General features: G+C 48.6%; 1 protein-coding gene across 1 annotated transcript; it reads right to left on the bottom strand.

The window, feature by feature from the left end:
• Nucleotides 1-892: 892 nt before the first annotated feature.
• Nucleotides 893-11,760, bottom strand: LOC112115821 (zona pellucida sperm-binding protein 4-like). The gene is made up of 10 exons (XM_026657387.1): nt 11,676-11,760; nt 11,233-11,388; nt 5,575-5,762; nt 5,024-5,121; nt 4,090-4,217; nt 3,259-3,448; nt 3,027-3,174; nt 2,391-2,469; nt 1,614-1,727; nt 893-951 (listed from the first exon to the last, which is right to left on the bottom strand). Exons 1-10 carry the CDS (start codon nt 11,758-11,760, stop codon nt 893-895), a joined length of 1,245 nt encoding a protein of 414 aa, XP_026513172.1.
• Nucleotides 11,761-21,414: the final 9,654 nt, after the last annotated feature.

The following is a 21,414-nucleotide window of genomic DNA, read 5'->3' as shown; positions in this document are numbered from 1 at the left end:
AAGCATGGTGGGGTAGAGAAGAGGGAGAACAAAAAACCTTTAGTATAGGGACAAGATGAGAACTCTTTGAAAAAGTGAGACTTCTTGTTCCAGGTAAGACACATGAAGTATGTCAAGGTGTCACACCTTGGACAGTTCCATTCTGCCTGCCACAGAGGGAGACATGTTTATTTTGCTCTATATCCCTGCAGAGGTTTGAAAGCCCCCTGAGTAGGCAGGTCTTAAGGCTAGGAAGTACTGACAATGTAGCATGCTGCACCCTAACCACACCCATGAAGAGTTGTGCACTAGTACAGAGTCCACAATTCAGTGGAAAGAGACCAGCACTTCTGCATGAAGTTACAGGTGTCCCTTACAACAGGGCCAAACATGAAGGACCCTTTTTCTTCCCCCAGTAAGAGCCAGATCCAAGCCACAATTCTTTCATATACTTTTATTCAGGGGTTATATTCTTTTGTTTAAGTGTTTGTCTTTGCCAATACTTTACTCCAATGAAAACCAGAGCAATAGCACCAGCTCCTACTACAACCACTGTCACTCGCTCCCATTCCTGAGACAGGGGATCTCCAGTCCATTGGGAGCCTGTGAGAAAGAGAGGATGGTCAAGTAATAGTTTGGGCAAATGTGATCTCTATGAATAATCCACCAAATGGTGACTAGGTTCCTGCTCTATTTCCATTGCTGGAAGTGCCTGGGTTCAGTATTGAAGTTAGTTTAATCTGTACCTATAGCCAGTAGAATCTAGAAGGTGGAAGAGGCATTAATGCTAGGTAAATTACAAGACAGAAGGGTGCTAACTTAATGCTGTAGAGATCAGCTTGTAAGCTCCTTAGCTATTGCACTGCTCCCAACTCCCCCAAAGTGGAGTTTTAACAGACATTGTCCCAGTTTGTTAGTCCCACCCAAGGAGGGGCTTGCGGACCCTCAGATTTAAGGCCACCAGTTCCTTCCCTATAGCACAAAGGGAGGGGATTCAACCCTTGCTCTCACGTAGTGGGAGTCCATAGCAGATGCAGGCTTCTGAAGTGCCTCACCACCTTGCATCCATACACCACAGGAGAAACGGGACTAAGTGATTTAGTTGGGCTGGTCCTGCTTTGAGCAGGGGGTTGGACTAGATGACCTCCTGAGGTCTCTTCCAACCCTAATCTAGGATTCTATGAAATTGCAGGCAGTCTGAGCATTAGCAGAAAGGAATAGAAAGTTGTGTTACTCAGGAGGCCAATACTGCATTGGTGAACCCCAAACCCTAGACTGGTTGTTCCAAGAGACATCAGGGTTTGTCATATTGACACTCAGGCTTTTGTTCTACTCTAGGAGTCATAAAACAGTTCTGAACAGTAGAATCCAGGTCCTAGTTTTCCCCTACAGCACTTGTCTTCCAAGCTGGATGTTGAGCAGGTTCATTACAATTAAAAGCCTGCAGTAAGCATGGGAGGTCCAGTAATTGGGTCCCTAAAGGGAAGGAGCATCACCATTTTAGTGCCACAGTTTCCACACATCTGGACATCCTCAACTCATCCCTAAAGTCATGACCCAATTCTAGGCATATGTAGCACTACAGTAGAACCATTGAATAAGCTGGGACAACCAGCACCTCTTCCATTTACTACCTTTCTGTCCAAGGGTAGGATCTGCTTCAATGTTCTGGAAGTCCACAGGTCCTTCTGTGGTCACCAAGTTCCTTGGAGCATTTTCTGAGGCCTGCTTCTCAGGTGTTCTTCTTGCTGTTTTGAGACAAGGAGGCATTCATAGCTGAGAGAGGGGTGATTTTCACCCTTGTTAGCAAGACCTTGTACACCCCCATCCTACTCTAGGTCTCAGGCCTTGCCTCTCCCATCTGGTCCCTCACCTTATGCAGGTTTTCCATGCTGCCCATATCTAGGGCATGGCTTCCAGTGTTTGTTCAGACCATTACTCAGTCATCCTCAAAACCCATCACTGCAATACCAAGAATGAGCCTCCAAGTATTCCTCATTGCCAACTAGCTCTTCTTGTGTATTGTTTTGTATCTCCAGGGCAGGGAGCCTTTTAGAGTGCAATGCCAAAAGTGTTGGCATTAGTGACCTGTGTCACATTTAGCCTTAACTTCTCCTGAAGCTTCTCACTTTGGAGGGAGGGAGATCAGTTATACTCCTGAGAGTACCCATAGATACCCCTTCCAGCCAAGGAAGTTACCTTGACATCTCTCCTTGGACCCAGAACAGTCTTTCCCTCTCACTAGGGGAAAGTAAAAAGCCATGTTGCTCAACTAAGAGCAATTTCCAGCCCACAAAGTATGACCTTGGGAAATAAAGGCACAAGACCTTTGAAGCCCTCCAGCCTCAGAGATGGTTGTGCAAGCATTGGTGCCTCTGGACTTATCCTGAAGTTAAGAATATAGCTCTTACCTCGTGTCTTGGGGCAGCGAGCTACGCAGGATTCCATTGCAGATGGAACACAGGCTGAAGCACTGCAGTGAAAGTAGACCTGTAAGAGAAGATGCAGAGGGAGACTGAAGAAAACCTCTAGCTGAACTTTTAGCTAGTACCCATAAATAAATGCTCTGCAAAGTAAGCAGTCAAGTCTCCCCTGGGAGACCCAGAACCTACTGAAGGGGTGGGGAAGTAAAGAGTGTTTTAAATATTTAACATTAGAGGGGTTGGAACAGCAAGGTATCTGGATCCAAATAATAGTTCAGTGTCTGGAGTGAAGGAGACTGGCTGCTAAACTAGGAGTCTCAGCTTGTTGCTAATTAGGACATCTGGATAGTCAGAAGCCACCACAGCCACTTAGAATTTCTGTTCAGAGCTTGGTAGACCTTGCAGTGCTGAAAAGGAGGTGCAGGACCCAAGACTAATGCCAAAAGACCAGTCAGGAAGCCTTCCTAAATCATAATTCTGTAGTGTTATTGGGGAGGGGGAGGGGGTAGATTAAACATGATTCTATTACCATGTTTTAACTTCAGTATGGGGGTCTTTCCAAGCATGACCAACAAGCCTTACACAGGCTCTGAAACAAGGCACTTTGAACTACATGAGGCTTACCGGTCCACTAAGTGCCTTCTGGGAGGCAAAATCCACAAAGGTAAAAGTGCTGATGATGAAGTGCTGGTAGTGTGATGGAAATTGCAGCCCTGAAGCAGCTCCCACAGGGATAAGCTCTGTTTGGTAGTTGTCACCTGTGTATGGACACCTGAGAAAGAAGCTACAGTGAGACAGGAGCCCATTATTAGCCTTCCACAACCCCATACATTTCTTGAACCAGTCAGTCACTTACCCATCCACCAGAATGGGCCACTGTGGCTGCTGCATGGGATTAGTGCTTGGGGTGGCCCAGCATTGGTGCAGAACCAAAACTAGGTTTGGGTCTGTTCTTTGCAGGATTCGGACCTCCATGTAGACTGGATCCCGCAGAAGTTTCACCACAGGATAGTCACTGTTGACATAGTATCTACTATACTGTTGGTCTGTAGGGCAAGAGAGTTACAGTCTGTTAAGTGAGAGCAAGAGCATCAGGACATAATGGAGAATTCTGTCTCTTTAGGGTCCACTGTGGTAAATTGTGATTCTACAAACACTCAGATATGGGGAGCTTTGCACAGGAATTGCAATTTCAGATCAGACCAGTGCTCAAACTAATCCAGAATCCTGTCTGACAGTAACACTAAATGCCTCAGTAGTGGACAGCTATGGAATATTTTTCCATAAGGGCAAGAACTCCAGTAAACTGAGGAAGAGGACATTTTACAGTCAGTAAAGAGAAAGCACCTGCTATTGCAAATTCTTCTGTGAGTTGCAAGCACTTGGACATCAGGTGATCCAAAGAACTAGTATAGTTGTGATCTTCAGGCCCTGGGAAAATTGGTAGTAACATTACCTTGGACCTGCATCTCCCTGCTCTATGTACTTAGTGTTGCCACTTCAGGGCTCTAAGACTTGAGACAGCAGCAGCTCCCTGTAGGAGTCACCACCAATCTCCTATGACATTGAGAGCTTTGTTTTCCCGCCCCCACCTCCAAGCTGGTTGTTGGCGATAAGTTCTCCAGAAAGAGTACCCAGGCATGGTGGGCCCAAGCATTTTAGCCTCTAAGGTTGATGTCCCCATTACCTGTGGCAATCCTCAGCTCCAGAGTGAGGGGGCCATACTGAGTGGCTGGAGGAGGTGGTGGCAAGGTGAAGACTTGCACATTGAGTGGGAGGAAGTCCCCAGTGGAGTAGCTGCAGCTGACATGGAGCCTGGTGTGCACAGGAAGAGTCAAGTGAGTGTTCTATTCCCCTTAGCAGCCAGCTAGTCCCATGCTGCACTAACTGCCCTGCACATCCCTGCCCCCATGAGGGAATCACCTGACCATCATCAACTAGTCATATATAAGAAAAGGTTCACAAGCAATTTCAGGAGTCTTCTCTAAGGTAGGAGATCAAATGCATCAGGAGGAGATATGGGAAGGTTTGTAAGTCCTAGTCCCTCCTCCCTGCCATAGTTTTAGTTATCCTGTCAGGTGAGGCAGGCTACTTGGTCATCCCAAGCCCATCCCAGCAGCTGTGCACACACTAGGATGTTGGTCCTGTTCCTCCCACCTCTCCCCATATCCCCACCCCCCCATAGAGTCTGCCTAAGGCAGACTCTATACACAAAGGTTTGATGCAACTCCAAGCATTGTTTACACCAGTCTAGTTCTATTGGTATTCCCTCCATAGACACTTATTCCTGTCCAAAAGTGGCTTCTGTTAAGCTTGTCACTTGGGAAGGGTTTGAGCTGAATTGTAAAGACAGTGTCCATATGGGGTTCCCCCACACCCTGTATCCAGGGGATCAGTAGTAGCCCTCTGCAGAGGAATGCAGATGGGAATGTTGTGGCTAGGAAGTCCCTTCCTAAACATGCAGGAAGAGAGATCCACTCCACCTGCAGATTTCTGCCCTTCAGAACAATATTAGCAGAGTCTTGTCAGGTTAGCAATACTCTGTACATCACCAGAGGGGCAGAAGAATTGACAACATCCTTCCCATACAGGCCTCCCCAGAGCTTAACAGGCATAAGTACCTGAAGGTGCTGTCCCGGGTGACTGACCCAGTGCTCCAGCTTCTCACGTCCCTGTCTGCCACCAGCTGATTCTCATACACACCCTGGTCTCCAGCTCCCTGTACAGAAGAGTAGCAGCATTAATCATTGCAAGGACTTGAGGGGTATTGTCCCAAATGGGAAGACCTTGGAATTCTTGAGTATCCAGCTCTGCCTTTTGGCTCTTGCCTAAAGCAAGAGAGATGCCAGTTAGTGGTGAGAGCAGCCTGAGCCACAGAGCCAGAGATAAGGGGTGATTTGCTCCCCTAGATGTTCAGTTATGAGGGAAAGCAGAGCCATTCCCTTTCATTCTCAGAGAAGTGGCTACTTCTTATTCACACACACTCCTTCCTAGGTGTCCACCTTTTCACTCTTTTCTACTTGAATTTCAAATAGCCATACAAGCTCTTGATGAAAGAAACTAGTTTATCCCACTCAGATCCTGACAAGCAGCAGCAAAGACCACCACCCAGCAGAGAGGAGAAATCATGGTGGTCAGGGAAGACCATCTCCCTTTCCTGCTGCCCTCTTACCTGGAAAGTGGTTCCACAAGCAGAGAGTGGGAATCTATACAGGACAAAAGTATTACTCTTGGCCACAGGGATACAGCTGCTGCCATGCCCACTGACCAGATGTATAGAGTCCAGGATCAGTGGTGGCAAAGTCACATCTCTAGAGACTGCTATGGAGAACTGGCCATCAGTTGTACACTGTGCCGTCACTGAAAGACAAGCAGCAGAAAGGCTTGGTTAGATACCATACTGCAAATGCTGCCATCTTGTCCCTCAGCAAGCCTCTCTTCAAACAGATTTGCTCTCTGTAGTACAAAGCAGAGCCAGCCTTAGCTTTCCCAAAACAGATGGTGCCCAAAAATGTAGAGGGAGAGTCTTTGCTCTTGAAATATTGATCCCTTTCAGTTGGGACAGGATGCAAGCTGGTCAACAAACAATGGCCTCTATTTCTGCAGTTGGTGTTGGGAGAATAAGTATGATGGTCCCCATACAGCTCTTCAGAGCAGGGTTTGTGTTCTCTTATACAGTTGTACACTTCCCTCAATGGGCCACCAGTTTTAACTGAGGCCTGTGGAAGATATGCACCAAACTCTCTCACCTTGGATTTTTGTACCTGTGTCATCTTGTTAGTCATGTGACACCTACAGGCATGCCTAGTGCACAGTGGTGTGATGACAGGTTTACTTTGGGAGGAGGGGGGAACAGTTTTGCTGATCCACCCAAAGTTAAAGGCCAGCTCCAATGCTATCATTTCTAGCCCTTCCCAAGGTTTCATTAGTGATGAGATTAAATTAATCCTTCCCATGAGGGGATGGAGCCAGCCAGGAGTTTTAGACAAGGAAGTCTCACTAGGTTATGATCTGACATTTATAAGCCTGACCCTGGCTGTGTAGAGGAAGTCCAGGCAGTCCTTACCCATATGCAAACTATGCAGCTGCATAAGGAACCAAGAAATTTGGGGCACCAAATTGCCCCAAGTTTCCAGGTGCCCTGTGCAGCTGCATGCTGCTCCAGCCAGATCCCCTGGCCATCTGAGCTGGCCAGAAAAGCTGCCCCTGCTCTGCCCCCACTCCACCCCTTCCCCTGAGCTACATCCTGGGGGACTGCAGCAGGGGTCTGGCACGCCTGCACTCACCAGGTGGCAGGAAGTAGAGCGACTTGGCCCCAGCCCACTCTGCTGGCTCCCAGCTGTGCAGCCTACTTGTGCTGGTTCCTGCCCCCCCCCCATACACCCTCTCCCCCCAAGTCCAGGAGCCAGGGGAGCAGAGTGGAACAGGCTGGGTCTCTCCAATTCCCTGGAAGTGTGGGGTCAGGCCCGCCCTGCAATCACTGGGCAGCAGGAAGTGGAATATCCAGCCCCAACCCACTCCACTCTGCCAGCTTGTGCTGGGGTGGTTTCCCCCTGCCTCCTCAAGCTTGCTCCTGCCCCCCACAGACCTTGGGCACAGACCCCCTGCAGAGGCTGGAGAATGCCCCTCCATGGAGAGCTGGGGGAGCTTCCTGTCCTCCTCCATGGGGGGCTGCATAGGGCACCACAATGTCTAGGGACAGCTCTGGAGGTAGTTTAAGGCAGTAAGCTATCAAGGAATGCCTGCTAGGTGTTAGGCCACTCAAACAGGGCCTCCAAAGTTAGTTGGGAAAGTTCACCAGCAGCAACAATTATGAAAGTCAAACCATGGATTATGGTCTGAGACTTTAGGCGTGGAGAAAGGGCATAGAGCTGTCCTGACAGGAGCGCCGCCAGCTTTTTTGCCACCCTAGGCAGCAGAAGGTCCTGCCCCCGAAATACTGATGACGACCGGGGTGGCCAAAGATCAGGCTGCCGTGGTCACCACCTCCGAAATGTTAGGCGACCTAGGCAGTTACCTAGGGGGCTAATGGGTTGCGCCAGCCCTGCCCTCTGATGGTGTTTGCGAGAGACCTGCATTTCATCCAGAATCAGTTCATTTTCTGAAACCTGGGATGTTCTTCTACATCAGTTTAGAAACTTGCTGAGAACCACCAAGTTTACAATGGTTGCTTTTAGGATTGTGGAATTCACAACTGGACTTGGATATTGCAGTGCTGAACTTCCTGAAATCAAACATTCAGAAGCCTAGAAAAAGCCCACACCACAGAAACGGATTCACAAAGCCAAGCTAGGTGCTTCAGCTCCCTATATGGTGACCAGGGCCGGCTCCAGGCACCAGCTTAACAAGCAGGTGCTTGGGGCGGCCAAGGGAGAGGGGCGGCACCTGCGGCAATTCGGGGGCGGCAGGTCCCTCACTCCCTCTAGGAGCGAAGGACCTGCCGCCGAACTGCTGCCGCCGATCGGCGGCTTCCCCCCCAATTGCCACCGCCGGTCGCGATTGCAGCTTTTCTTTTTTGGCGCTTGGGGCAGCAGAAATGCTGGAGCCGGCCCTGATGGTGACTGAAGATAGCTAGGCACCTAAGAATGCAATCCACAACAATGAGCATGCTAGGCAAGGCATGGCCTAGGCTAACCCATGGCAGTGTGGATTTGCTAAGCCCTGCCCACTTCTTAGGAGATAGTCACTTAAGTCCAGGCTACAGGGAGGCCGGATTTCCATTTATACACAGTGGAACAGCTTCAATGGAAGAGGCTGAGGGAGCCCCCATTAGAATATCCCACTGCTCAGAGGTTAAAGCACTCCGAGTTCAGAAACCCCTGTGCAAATCCTCTACCTCTGCAGTGAAGGGGCAATTGAACCTGGCTCTCCCATATCCCAGGTGAGTGCTCTAACCAGTGGGGTAAGAGCTTAAGGTGGGCAGCACCACCACCTCCAGCCAGACTTTAATGGGGTCTGATCTGATAGGCACACAGAGGGGAGTCACTACCAGGTCAGCCCCCACCCCCATGGGCAAGTTAGGTAGCCAAATACCTGTCTTGCCCTGGTTCATGTACCATTCTAGGGCTCTGGTGTGAGACTGGCCACTGGAAACCTGGATATGCACACTGCTGCCTCATCCTAGAAGGAAGGAAGCACCTAGGGAATTTACTTTTGGAAAAAACCTCAGGCACCAAGTGACATTAGGTGCCTATAGGGCCAGGGCCAGCTCTAGCAATTTTGCCACCCCAAGCAGAAAGAAAAAAAAGCCGAGATCGCGATCGGCGGCAGCTCTAGCGCTGCTTCATTCTACGGCAGCAATTGGGCGGCAGGTCCTTCGCTCCCAGAGGGAGTAACGGCCCCGCCACTGAATTGCCGCTGAACTGCTGGACGTGCCACCCCCCTCTTCACTGGCTGCCCCAGGCACCTGCTTGTTATACAGGGCCTGCTCCAGGCACCAGCATAGGGCTCAGGGGACATTGTGGATTGCAGTGGGGGACTTCAGTGCCTATGTTGTGCCACCCTTAGTGTTTTGGTTCTTGAACACAAGTCATTAGACCAGATCTGGATGTTTGAGACAGCTACCCCAATTTAGCATTCAATACAGTTCTACATGTGAAATTAATCCCCTTCTCCAATTTAATGGAGAATCAAAAGATGGGCAAGGAATTGGTTAAAGGGAAAGATACAACAAGTTATGCTGAAAGGTGAACTGTCAGCCTAGAGGGCAGTGAATAGTGGAGTTCTTCAAAGATTGGTTTTGGGATTGGAAGTCTTAAGACTTCTAACAGTAACCTTGGCACAAGAAGTGGGAGTGTGCTAATAAAATTTGTGGATGACAAAGTTGGGAGGTATTGCCCACATGGAGAAGGATTGGAATATCCTACAAGAAGATTGGGACAAACTCAAACTGGAAGAATAGAAACTGGATTAAATTTAGTAGTGCAAAGCAGAAGTTGGGGGGGGGGGGGACTAAAGAATTTTTGCTATAAGCTGTGGACTGATCACTTGGAAGCAACAAAGGAGGAGACCCCCCAGGTGTATTAGTCAGCCTGTGCTCCACCATGAGCTGCCAGTGTAATATGGCTGAAAAAAGCTAATGCAATCTTAGGATGCATCCAGTGAGGTATTTCTAGTAGAGAGGGAAGTTATTGCCATTATACAAGGCATTGGTGAGGCCTCATCTGGAATACTGTGGCAGTTTTGGTCTCCTGTGTTTAAGATGAATTCAAACTGGAACAGGTAGAGAGAATGGTTTCTAGGATGACCAGAGGAATGGAAAACCTGCCTTATGGGAGGAGACTTAAGGAACTTTGCTTGTTTAGCCTAACAAAACAAAGGTCAAGGGGAGACTACTATTTATAGAGAAGTCAGAGGGATAAATAGCAGGGGGAGACAGTTGAGTTATACAAGTTAAGGTCAATGTTGGCAAAAGAATAAGTGGATATAAACTGTCCATCAACCAGTTTAGACTGAATTAGGCAAAGGTTTCCAACTTTCAGAAGAGGGAAGATTTGGAACAGCCTTCCAACAGCCTAGGAGGGGTGGGAGAAAAACCCAACCCTAACTGGCTTCAAGACTGAGCTTGATAAGTTTATGGAGAGGATGGTATGAGGACTACCTACAGTGGCCTAATCCATTTGCTAATAGCAATTGCAGATGTTCCACCTCCAACAGCTGGAGGTGGAACACTAGATGGGGAGGGCTTAGAGTACTGCAGAGAATTCTTTCCCAGGTGTCTGTTTAGTGCAGTGGTTCTCAACCCATTTACCATTGTGGGCTGCATACAATACTACCACTATGGCAATGAGGATGTCACATGGGCTGCAGCTCTGCAGATTGGGCTGCAAGTGGCTCATGGGCCACAGGTTGAGAACCACTGGTTTAGTGGGTCTACCCACATGTGCTAGGCCTAACTCTGGGGTCCTGACCAGGGCCAGCTCCAGGCACCAGCTGACCAAGCATGTGCTTGGGGCAGCACGTTGTAAGGGGTAGCCAATCTTGGGGTGGTGGGCAGCGCTTGAGGGTTGTTTTTGGTTCAGTGGTGTGGCATGGCGCTGGGTGTGTGTGGGGGGGGCAGGGTGGGGCTCAGGGGGAGGTGTTTCAGCAGGGCAGGGCTTTTTTTGCTTGGGGCAGCAAAAAAAGTTAGAGCTGGCCCTGGTCCTGACCCAGTTTGAGAACCACTAAGTGGGTCACAACCCTATTTTAATTAGGTCGCCAGGGCCAAAGCTGAAGCCTGAGCCCCATCACCCAGGGTGGGAAGCAAGAGGGCTTCAGCTCTGGTGGCAGGCCCCCTGCTAGGAGCTGAAGCCCTTGGCCCCCCATGCCCAGGGTGATGCGGCTCAGGCTTCAGTTCCCCCTCCTGGGGTTGTGTAGTAATTTTTATTGTCAAAAGGGGGTTGCTGTGCATGAAGTTTGAGAACCCCCAGTTAACTGATTGCCATGTGGTGTCAAGAAGGAATTTTCCCTGCATCAGCTTGGCAGAGATCCTAGGGGCTTTTAAACTGTCTGCAGCATGGGGGCAGGCACTTGCTGGTTTAAATTAACATAAATGATGGATTCTGTGTAACTTGAAGTCTTGATTTAAAGATTTGAAGACTTCAGTAAGTCAGCCAGAGGTTAAGGGGGTGGGTGGGTTCTGTGCCATGCAATGTGCAGGAAGTCAGACTAGATCATGATGGTCTCTTCTGGCCCTAAAGTTTGAGATGGTGCTAGCCAAATTCTAGTGGAACAGCCTCATGGGAATACCTCCTTCAGGGCTTGTGAGCTACCAACTACACTAGACACCTGGTTAGGATGTTCAGATTCCACTTGGTCACTCCAAGATGTACCTTTTTAAATTCCAACCCACCTGTGTTGCCATAGTAACATGGAGCAACTGGGTCACCAAGGCTGTAGCAGCAGCCTTTCCCTTCACATGCTTCCTGAGAGACCGGAGGTGTGGCACAAGGCAGCCTGTCTGGGCGCAGAACAGCCGTGCACACACTGTTACTTGGAGCATCTAGAGCTGGAGAGAGGAGAAACGTTAGTTAAAGTCAAGCCAACCCTCCTCCACTTGGAACCATATAGGAGAGTGTCTCTTCTAGGCACTGGGGCAGCCTGTGTTTACTATGCATCAGTCTGACCTCCCATGTATTCTAGGGATATGAGGCACTGCAGCCACTTGAATCTCTAAAGAGCACCCAACACCATCTGACATGGTGAACTGGCACGCTAAGGTACATAGTTTTGCCTCCCCCCTCCCAGAACAGCTTGTACAATTGCAGGCTGGGACATTGGAGCCTAGAATTGTACCTGGCAGATGGATTGGGCATCTCAGTTCTTCTTCATGGAAAGATACTTCCCCAGTGTCATCTATTCCTTCAATCCTGATAGTCATGAGGAAATAACCATTCTGCAGGAAGAGCGGATGGAAACCAAACCAAGGTGATTAGAGCTTTTCCACCCCTCGTCCTATCTCAAACAGGAAAGTGTGGGCGTTCCCCCATCGCAAACTGCCTACCCATTTAAGGAGTATGGTTTGTTAATGGACCATACCAAAGCCCAGTCTCAGCAGAGTGCCTTTCAGACCTAGTATGTCTAGAACCATGAACATGTTCTGCAGAGTGCTTAGTAACCCAGAAGCATATTCCATTTCTCAGTGACACATACCAGGTAGAACTTGTGAATGCTGGCCCGTAAAATTGCCTCAAGCAGCATTATACCCTCAGCTGAGGCTAGACAATTAGTTTGATGGTCTAAACATTTCACCTAGAGATGGACCCCAAGTCAGTGTTCAAATCCAGAACCTTGAATATTTTGAGCTGTTGGTTTGTGGTGATTGATAACTCACCCCCTCCCTCCACACACCTAAATGGGAGCACACAAACTTTCAACTCAGCTGCTCAGAGTTGTGGTATACAACCTTCTAATTTTTTTATTTAGATTTTTTTGACAGAGGAGCCCCCTTGCTTACTGCAGGAGTAAGTGTGAGCCACCTTACATGTTGGGTCCAGTTCTCATCTGGCTTCTGCCAGAGACACCCCATTATGGAATTCATCTAATTTTCCACAGATGGGAAAGGACAAGCAGACTCTGCTTAATTCAGAGTCACTGCTCCATCCCATAGACTTCAGGTGCAAGTCAAGTCTCATTTATACTGTGGAATTTAAGTCAAGAGTGACTGTTGCCATTAGCCAACATGCAGAAATCAGAAACAGGGCATGTGTTTGTATTTTGAGATACCCCTTAATAGGAAGGAAACTCATCCAACTGAAAAGAGTTTTAAGCTTATTAAAAAAACATTACCACCAACTTTTACAAGTGAGGAGTAAAATTCTAGTCAGTGACTTCACACTTGTTTCCTCATTGATTGCAATGGTCTCTAGAGAGTGGACAATAGCATGGTACAGAGCACCTTAAGTGGGAGAAGGAAGTTGCTAGGTCTTGGAGAAGCTTAACTTGAAGACACCAGCAGACAGTGATTAATTAAGAGAAAACTCCCTCCTTCTCTAGTTGGGAAGGTTTGCCTTTGGGTTTAAACCTCCATTTGGGATTGTTGAAGTGATTGCAGCCACATGCTTCCTCCCTGTCCCACAACCCTTTCTCCTCCCCACCTCCCACAAAAGAGACTAAATACTGTTTCCAATATCCAGAAGACAGGATCTCCAGGTAACTGTTGTGCATCCCTTTGCTATTCCTTGCAGATGGAAATGGCTCTACCTTCTTGACGAAGAAACACCCAGCGTAGGGAGCAATGACAATCATTGAACCATCCTGTTTCCGAGAGATGAGGACACCACATGTAGAGTTGGACAGAGGATGAGGCCGTCCTTCCAAATCTAGGAAGGAATGCTAGAGTCAGAAGGCAATAGAGAATCCTATGGGACAAATATATCCCAACAGCTGAGCTACCCATGACTGCTCAGTGAGCAAACAGGAAGGATGATTTATACATACATGTTGGACCCAATTATTGAACAATATGGGAGAGGAAACTGGTACTGCCCCTCACAGAAGGCTGCCTCAGTAAGTAGCCCTACAGAGAGCAAATTCTTCAATACTAACTCTAAGTAAAGAAAGGGTTCAGTGCCCTTCTGCATTCCAGCCCATGCATGCTCATAAGCTATAGAATAGCTACAGTTCTAGTCCAAGAATACCAGACTCCACCCACTTGTGATCAAACAGGAAACCTTTGGAGAGAGCCAGGGCTTAGTGATTAAGTACAGAGCAAGAATCTAGAGCTTCTTAATGCTCATGCTAGCTTGGATACACCGCCCCTCCACACACCCCTCCCCCCCAGTTGTTACCTTAGGCAAGTCACTTTACTTATCAGCTCTTCAGTGCTGACATCTCTAACATGATGCTAATACCCTTTGAAATAGGGCAGTACAGTTCAGGTTTGTGGAAGCAGCTAGCATAGAAGCACTACAGGAGTGTGAAGTGGTAGGTAGCTTGGTTTATGCGCTTTTAGGAGCAAGAGCCTCAACAGTATTAAAACAAAATGAGGAGTCCAGTGGCACCTTAAAAACTAAGGGATTTATTTGGGCATAAGCTTTCATGGGTAAAAAGCTCACTTCTTCATATGCAAGAGTATTAAGTCACCACAACATCTGCAAGGTGGGGATGGAGTACAACCCCTTAAAGGCAACAGCAATAGGCCAAGATACTCCACAGCCTTGTACCTGTGCATTGTGGGCTTGAATTCTCTTCGCAGCAGGTCTCCACTTGAGTCACAGGGAAGTCAGGGCAGCAAGTGTAAAATGCTAGCTACCCTTTTGACTTTATGAGCCAGAGTCTCAGCTGGTATAAATCAGCTCATTTGAGCTTAGCAGAATTACACCAATTTACATCAGCTGAGGAGCTGAACTGCTTTTCTGTTGGTTATTGTCACACCCACTTTGTACCATTACAAACTCTTCTACAAGGGGCAGATGCCTTGGGGACCCAATGGACTGCACTAAAGGCAGAAAGGGAGGGAGTAGGCATAAAGCTCCCTCAATTTTACACTTATTCACCCAGCTTTATCTTCTAGCTAGATAAGAGGCAGCCTCATTCCACATAATTCACTTACCCAGAGCACTCAGAAGGGAAATCATCTCAGGATGGTTTGTAGGAAGGGTTAACTGCAAGCTCTTCCAGCCACAATCTACTAGGCTATGGTCCCCCACTAATACTGCATCTTTAAAGACACTGGGAGCCCCCCAGACTAAAGAAAGGGAACTACAGAACATCCAAACTAGACTGCCCCAAGAAGTCCCTAGCTGCTTTATTACTCCCATCCTGCTGTCTGGCCAGCAACTCCTAAAGCACCTGCTCCCTGGGGAGAACTCTTATACTCTTAACTGAGCTGCAATTGGACAGAACAAAGATGCATTTCCAACTCCAGGTGAGACTGCTACACCCCCCCTGAGGAGGGCAGCCCAAAATCAATTCACACCTTGCACTCGCTCTCCTGTTTAAATTCTGACAGCACCTGCTCCACATTTAGCCCCTTTTATTTGTTCTGAAATGACTTTTTGAAATGCAGCCATATTTGTTGAAGAAAAATAAACAGATTTCAAAATGGAAATGGAGGAGGCAGCATCTGAAAAACCTATCCAGTGTCTTAACTAGGAGAGCCTAATGGTAAATGAGAGGCCCAACAAACTAGAAGGTAAAGGCTTGAATAACAGAATAGGTAAGGATTTCTGCAGCACTGAGCAACAGAACATGCTACTTGGCAAATAATGCAAATGTTTCCTAGATCCTTAGATGCACATATATACAGCATTTTCCTGTTTCTATGTATACTGTATGTTTTGTAATCATGTCACAGAAAGGATCTATTGTGATTCATATATATGTGCACAAGGGTGATGAGAGGCATTTGCTGTGGAAACCTGAGACCCAATCGTGCAACTATATATCCACACCGATGAACTCCTGCATCTGCTCAAGGCCCCCTTGACATTACAGGCACAGGTGTGTAATATAGTTGGCAGGATGGGGGTCCTGGAGGCCCTCAATGTAGCTTAAGCCCCAGATGTGGGATCTCTTACAAAATACAGGGAAAGAGAGGTGGGCTGGGGGTTATAAAACCACATCTGAATAGAAATGACAAAGTTAGAAGAAACTTGTTTGTTTGTTTGTTTGAAAATCACATTACACCAGCACTGAGCTAGGGCATAACCACATGAAGGGAAAGTGGCTGGAAAAAGGTCAGATCCTGGCCTGTGTATAGTCCCTTTGCCCTTAAACAGGCAACTGATGACTCTCCCACAAAATCCCCAGCTGGTGTAAAGCTTGCATAGCTGGCTTTGTGCCACCCCTTACTGCCCCTCACATCAGCATTGGGGGTGTACTGAGGGAGAGTGCTGCTGTGCTTTAGCAATCCACAGACAGCATAATGGCCTCCTGGGGACCGGTACCAGACCTCATGAGTTAGAGCAGCCCGTAGGCTGCTCTTGCTTACTCCTGGAACTGAACTGATCCCGGTTGGCCCAAGGATCAGGAGTTTTGTAGAAAAGTGTCGTATGGCCATTTCCCTTTTCCTGACACCCCCCCACCCCAGGGTTAGGGTGACCAGATGTCCCATTTTTAAAGGGACAGTCCCATATTTAAGCCCTCCTGCATGTGTCCCGACTTTTTCTTAAAAACAGGCAAATTGTCCCATATTTTCTGTCTCTCTCTCTCTCCCCCCCCCCCCCATCAGTACTGCTGGTTGGATCCCTGCTTGCCAGCTGCCCACCCACCAGTGGCGAGTGAGGGGTCCAGTGGATGACAATGGGAGTAGGTGTGCAAGGCTGGTGGTGGGGCAAAGATACAGCGTGTCACTCTCCTTGCTGTTCCGTCTGTGCAGCCCCTGCTGTGTGCCGTCTCTCGGCCAGCAGGGCCCCTCCCCCTGTCCCATTTCCGGCTGACACTGGCTGCGCTCTGCAAGTTGCAGTGGTTGGTGAGTGCAGGCAGGTGCCAGCTGGTTATGTGTCGCCTCTGCCACCCACCTATCGGCCCTTTACATGCTTCCCCCTCTCACTCTCCTCTCCCTGCTTTGCCCCTTCACCCCCCAGCCCCGTGGCTTCTCCATATCCCCCCTCGGTGAGGCACATCCTGCTTCCAGCACTGTGCACAGAACCAGCCTCTGGTCGGCGTGCTGAGCTCACCAACAGCCTGGCCAGCAGGCTCCTTCCTTCCCCCATTGCCTCTGGCTGGGCCAGTGCCCTGAGAAAGGCCAAGACCCTCCAGCCCAGGGCACTGGCCAGGAGAAGCCGAGCCCTGCATGTGCCAAAGCCCTGCACAGCGCTGGCACAGGGAAGCCTCTCCGCCCCTCAGCTAAGCTCTGGCGTGGCGGGGGGAATGCGATTTCCAGCTTGTTCACAGCCTGAACCTGTAGGGTCCACAGCAGCCCTTGGGGCAGAAGCTTAGAATCCTCTTCGCCCCCCACCCCCGGGTCCTGCCCCCAGGCAGCACAGGGCTGCTCCGTCTCCTAGACGCCCTCCTCTGTTGAGCCACTTCTCTGGTCAGGTTCGCTGACGCCCCTTCAGATTCTACGGGCCCTGGTGCAAAATGCGTCCTTAGGGCTTAACCCCTTCCTGCCCACACTGTAGCCGGAGGACTGGAGGCGGCTGGGTTATGTTGGTGGCGAGCAGCAGCCTGGAGGTGTTAGCTGCCTTTTGACACTGTGTGGACAGGAAGGGACAAGCTGCTTCCAGCCATACAGGAGAGGTAGGGAATGGCAAGAGATGAGCTCTGCAAAGACACAGGCCAGGTCATCTCTTCACCCACCTCTACCTCCCCTGTGACTGGAAGCAGCTCTGGTCCCTTCCCTCCCACACAGTGCCAAAAGGCTGCTGCTGACCACATTCTGGTGTGAGCCCTGGCAGAAATATGAGGAGGGGGACATATGACCCTGCACGCTCCCCAACGTGTTCCCTTGGGAAGATGCGGTGCCAGGTACCAGGAGAGGTGGGTCCATCCTAGGGAGGTGGTGGAGTCTCCTTCCTTGGAGGTTTTTAAGGCCTGGCTTGACAAAGCCCTGGCTGGGATGATTTAGTTGGGAATTGGTCCTGCTTTGAGCAGGGGGTTGGACTAGATGACCTCCTGAGGTCCCTTCCAACCCTGATATTCTATGATTCTATGATCCCGGGGGCCCAGCCAGGCATGGAGGGCAGAGAGCACTGGGCAGAGAGGGTGGTGTCGGTCAGTCACACCCCCTCCCTTGTGTGAGAGAGGTGTATGGAAGAGTGTATGTGTCAACCCTCCCCATGGGAACTCCAAAGCCTTAAAGATAAGCCTTTTTAACAAGGGCTCAGTGAACTTGATGTTAATTTGAACGTTTGTACAATTGATTGCTGTTGAACTCGCTTGAATACAAGTAATTTTACCAGGTGTCCCGTATTCAGCATAGGGAAATATGGTCACCCTACCTTGGGTTGTACACTGAGAGCAGATCAATCAGATGCAGGGATTGGGCGTACAGAATGACACTTGTGCTGTATGTAGCTGTTTAACTACTATGAAATTATATTTTCTATAGCGCACTGTAAATTTCCAAGGCATTTGTCTGCCGTGACAGCTGCCATTTTGTAAGGCAGAGTAGTGCAGCATGTCAGGGAGGAGACACACACTCTGCTCTCTTTCAATGAGAATTTACCTTTGTGCTTTTTTGTTTTGCTGTTTTCCTTAAGGTAAGCTAAAAGTCATTCAAACTGCAAGCGTATGGCTGCTCTATGTGTATGGAAAAGCCTAACAAAAACGACCAGTATAGTTACACTGTCCAAGCTGAGTGATGCAGAAAGTAAACAAACATACAGAAATGGTGAAAAGCAAATTAGCTTTTTTAAAATTCTGTTGGTTTTAATTTAGGAACAAAGAGGTGCCATCGGGATAAAAAAATCACCATGTGATTAATTAATTACTAGAACCAACATCTCAACAATTTATTAATGTAGATTGTTTTGCATATTGAATGGGATTTTCAAAGGGGCTCAATGTTGATCTAACTCTGCTTCCATTCAAGTTGGTCAGAGTTTTACCATTTGTTTCAACTAGCACAAAATTAGGCCAGTGCTAAGTGCTACTACAAATCCCACACAGGATGTTTTTCTTTGTGCGTGTTTGTGTGTGTGTTAACACAAAAGGGCTTAAACCAAAATTTTGGATTAAAATATTCCTGAACTTTTAGAAACTTTGGATCCAACCCCAATTTCTGTGGCTCAGGACCAGATTTATATTTCAATGGAAAAAATACATGAAAAAATAAATAAATCAAAGGGTAGGGAAGAATGTGCAACTAGAAATGTGGAAAGAGGCTCAAAAGAGATGCAGCGGTAGTGACAGTCTGGTCCAAGAAAGTCTAGTTAAGGATATGGGATGAAATTAAACAAAGGACCACTTAAGCTGAATATCAGGTAAACTATCCTGCCAGTGAGCTCCTTGAGACAGTCTTCCAAAGGCAGTGATGAGGACACCACGGCATGGTTCATATCACCAAAATTGCTGTTTGTGCTCCACAGTTCCAGTACCACTCCAGCGCGTGCACACACACACACACTCTGTGTAGTTTACAGAAACCTCCAATGCTTTCTCAAAGCCGGTCTGCCGCTTGGTCAGGGAAAGCCCCTGGTGGTCCGGGCCGGTTTGTTTACCTGCTGTGTCCGCAGGTTCGACTGATCGCGGCTCCCACTGGCCGCGGTTCGCCGTCCCAGGCCAATGGGGGCTGCGGGAAGCGGCGTGGGCTGAGGGATGTGCTGGTCGCCCTTCCCGCAGCCTCCATTGTCCTGGGTTTTACCTGCAAGTCCACAGACCTTTTTCCCTCTCGCTACAGGGAACAGGCCACTGACGTACAGCAGTCAAGACTGCAGACATGCTTCTCCACAGCCTGGCACCATGGGCCCAACTGGCAGATACTCCTTTCCTGCATTTGACACAAGGGAATGTAAAGTGGCCTGAAGCTTTGTGCTTCCTGTATTCTGAGGGCATGCTCAGTCCACTTAGGGCAATGCACTTCAACTGTGCACCTCATCTGCCCCTGGGCCAGGGCTTCATGCCCTTACAGCTCTCCACAGGCCAGGCTTGCCCTCTGCACAGGCAGTGTTCTCAGGAGGCTCTTTCTGTTCACTTTAAGTCCCCTTTCTGGTGGCAGAGCAGCTTATAGGGGCCTTAAGGTAGCTAAGAATCAGGCCCGTTATGTAAATCATTTATCCCTGCGTGTTGTGAGTGTAAAACCCTGCCATTCTCACCACACAGGACACAAAGCAATGGAGAATCAGGTCCCAAGAGACTGACATACTGTTTCATGTGGTGACCATATGTCTTTGCAGCAGAGATGGAGCAGGAGCCAGGCAGCTACTCCAGAGCGCGTTTGACAATGTTTTTCTGTGGCACAAGCTGCGACTCATAATGGGAAACCTGGGCAGGGATGGGAGGGGAGGTGGAAAGCCATCTTGTTTGTGCTCTCCAAGTCCCAGGCAGGGCCCCAGGAATGAAAGCAGAGCTGTTTTGAGGTGAGCTAGCTGCACCTTAGAGAAAGCACCGACTGCACAGCTGATCACACATGCCACAGATGACTCCAAAGAGCTTCAAATAGGCTGTGAGGAAGCAAGGTGGGGCCGGGGGAAGCAGGCTGGGGAGGCATTTGCTGATTTTTTTTTTTTTAAAAGAACTTCCTGTGTTTGCTGTCTGCTGTGAGGGAGAGCAGCACATGCCCTGTCTCTCTCAGATCATGTAAAATCAGCCACCTCCTCTCTTCCATCTGTGGATATGTGTGGGCTCCGCAGCGAGTCCTGCTGAATGCTCACTTGGTAGCACATCTACAGATGATGGAAACAGAGGGAATTGGGAAAAGCTCTGACTTTAAGGATAGCCTGCATTTGGGGCACCCAGCATCAGCTTCTGTATTTATACACTTTGAGCCTCATCCTCCTCAGCCTTGAACCATTTTACATCAGTGCAAATAAGGTGTAAAACCCCACTGCTCTCACCTGGCGGTGTTCTACACCCATTTTGCATAGGTGTAAGAGTCCATTAGGCACAAGACAAGGGAATCAAGCCCCTTACATCCGATTCTGTTGTGCTTTCATAGCTTTACACCAGTGTAACTCTACCGAGTTCTGTGGCGTTACTCCAGATTGTATGTGAGTGGGAAGGAGATCAGAAACAGGCTCATTAGGCCCATGTACATTAAAGGCCTCCTTCTGGTCTCATTTATACCAGTGTCAACCTGGAGTTACTCTACAGACTACAGTGGAGTTACTCTGAATTGATACACTGTGGGCCAGATCCTCAGTCCCACGCCTTCCTTTTTGCAATGCTCCGGCAGCACAAAGGGGGGGAAAGCTGTCTGATACAGCTAGCTGGGGATTCCTTTTATACGGGGGAATATGTGGGTGGTATAAAGCTGGACTAGCCAACTCTATTCCACTCACTCCTGCTGTCTGCATTGTAGGGGGGATCCCAGTAGAGTTTGGGTGTCACGTCCAGCTCACCTTGCACTTTGGCAGTTGTATACCAGCAGAATGACCTCTAGGGAGCCATCACCAGGAGCTGGTAATTTACAGCAGCCCTGAGGCTGCTCTTAGTCGCACCAGGGCCAAACAACCTAGCTGTCCACAAGATTAGAGGGAAAGGAGTGAAAGGGTGACATAACACCACCTCTTCTCCCCACCATTATTTGAGTTCTTCCCCAAGCATCTCTGTAACTGAGAGGTGTATTTGGCCTCTGTATCTGCAGTCACACATATTTGTACTTAAATACTCTGGGAGGTTGGTTGCTCATCTTTTCCTGCTTCCTCCTCCCAATGGTACTCTGGTTTCCCTCTTACCGAGACAGGAGGATATTAATTTTTTGCTCTGCTAGTCAGAAGATTAGAAGTATTAAGATGTATGCAGCATAACAATGTTTATTTAGTTTTTTTTTTTTTTTTTAAATCTGGAGGCCAAAGAGAACTTAATTTAATTGGTGGGAGATAAAATGGGACTGCATTCACAAACAGGTTATCTTCCTGCAGTCAACAAGTCTCGCCGGCTCTGTCAATCACCTGATTTTAATTGTTCCAGGGTTTCTAGTTTTAATTGG

The sequence above is a fragment of the Terrapene carolina genome, unplaced genomic scaffold (genome assembly GCF_002925995.2).
Source record: "Terrapene carolina triunguis isolate 2854851 unplaced genomic scaffold, T_m_triunguis-2.0 Scaffold242, whole genome shotgun sequence".
NCBI classification, from domain to species: Eukaryota; Metazoa; Chordata; order Testudines; family Emydidae; genus Terrapene; species Terrapene triunguis.
This window is presented reverse-complemented; position numbering and strand designations above follow the sequence as displayed.

What these genes read in the sequence shown, in the direction of transcription:
- LOC112115821 (XM_026657387.1), bottom strand. Translation starts at nt 11,760, where the DNA reads ATGACTATCAGGATTGAAGGAATAGATGACACTGGGGAAGTATCTTTC. An exon ending in AGAAGGCACTTAGTGGACCG is followed by an intron (nt 2,470 to 3,026) that starts GTAAGCCTCATG and finishes CTTCTCTTACAG; the next exon opens with GTCTACTTTCACTGCAGTGC. An exon ending in TCGCTGCCCCAAGACACGAG is followed by an intron (nt 1,728 to 2,390) that starts GTAAGAGCTATA and finishes GTCTCAAAACAG; the next exon opens with CAAGAAGAACACCTGAGAAG.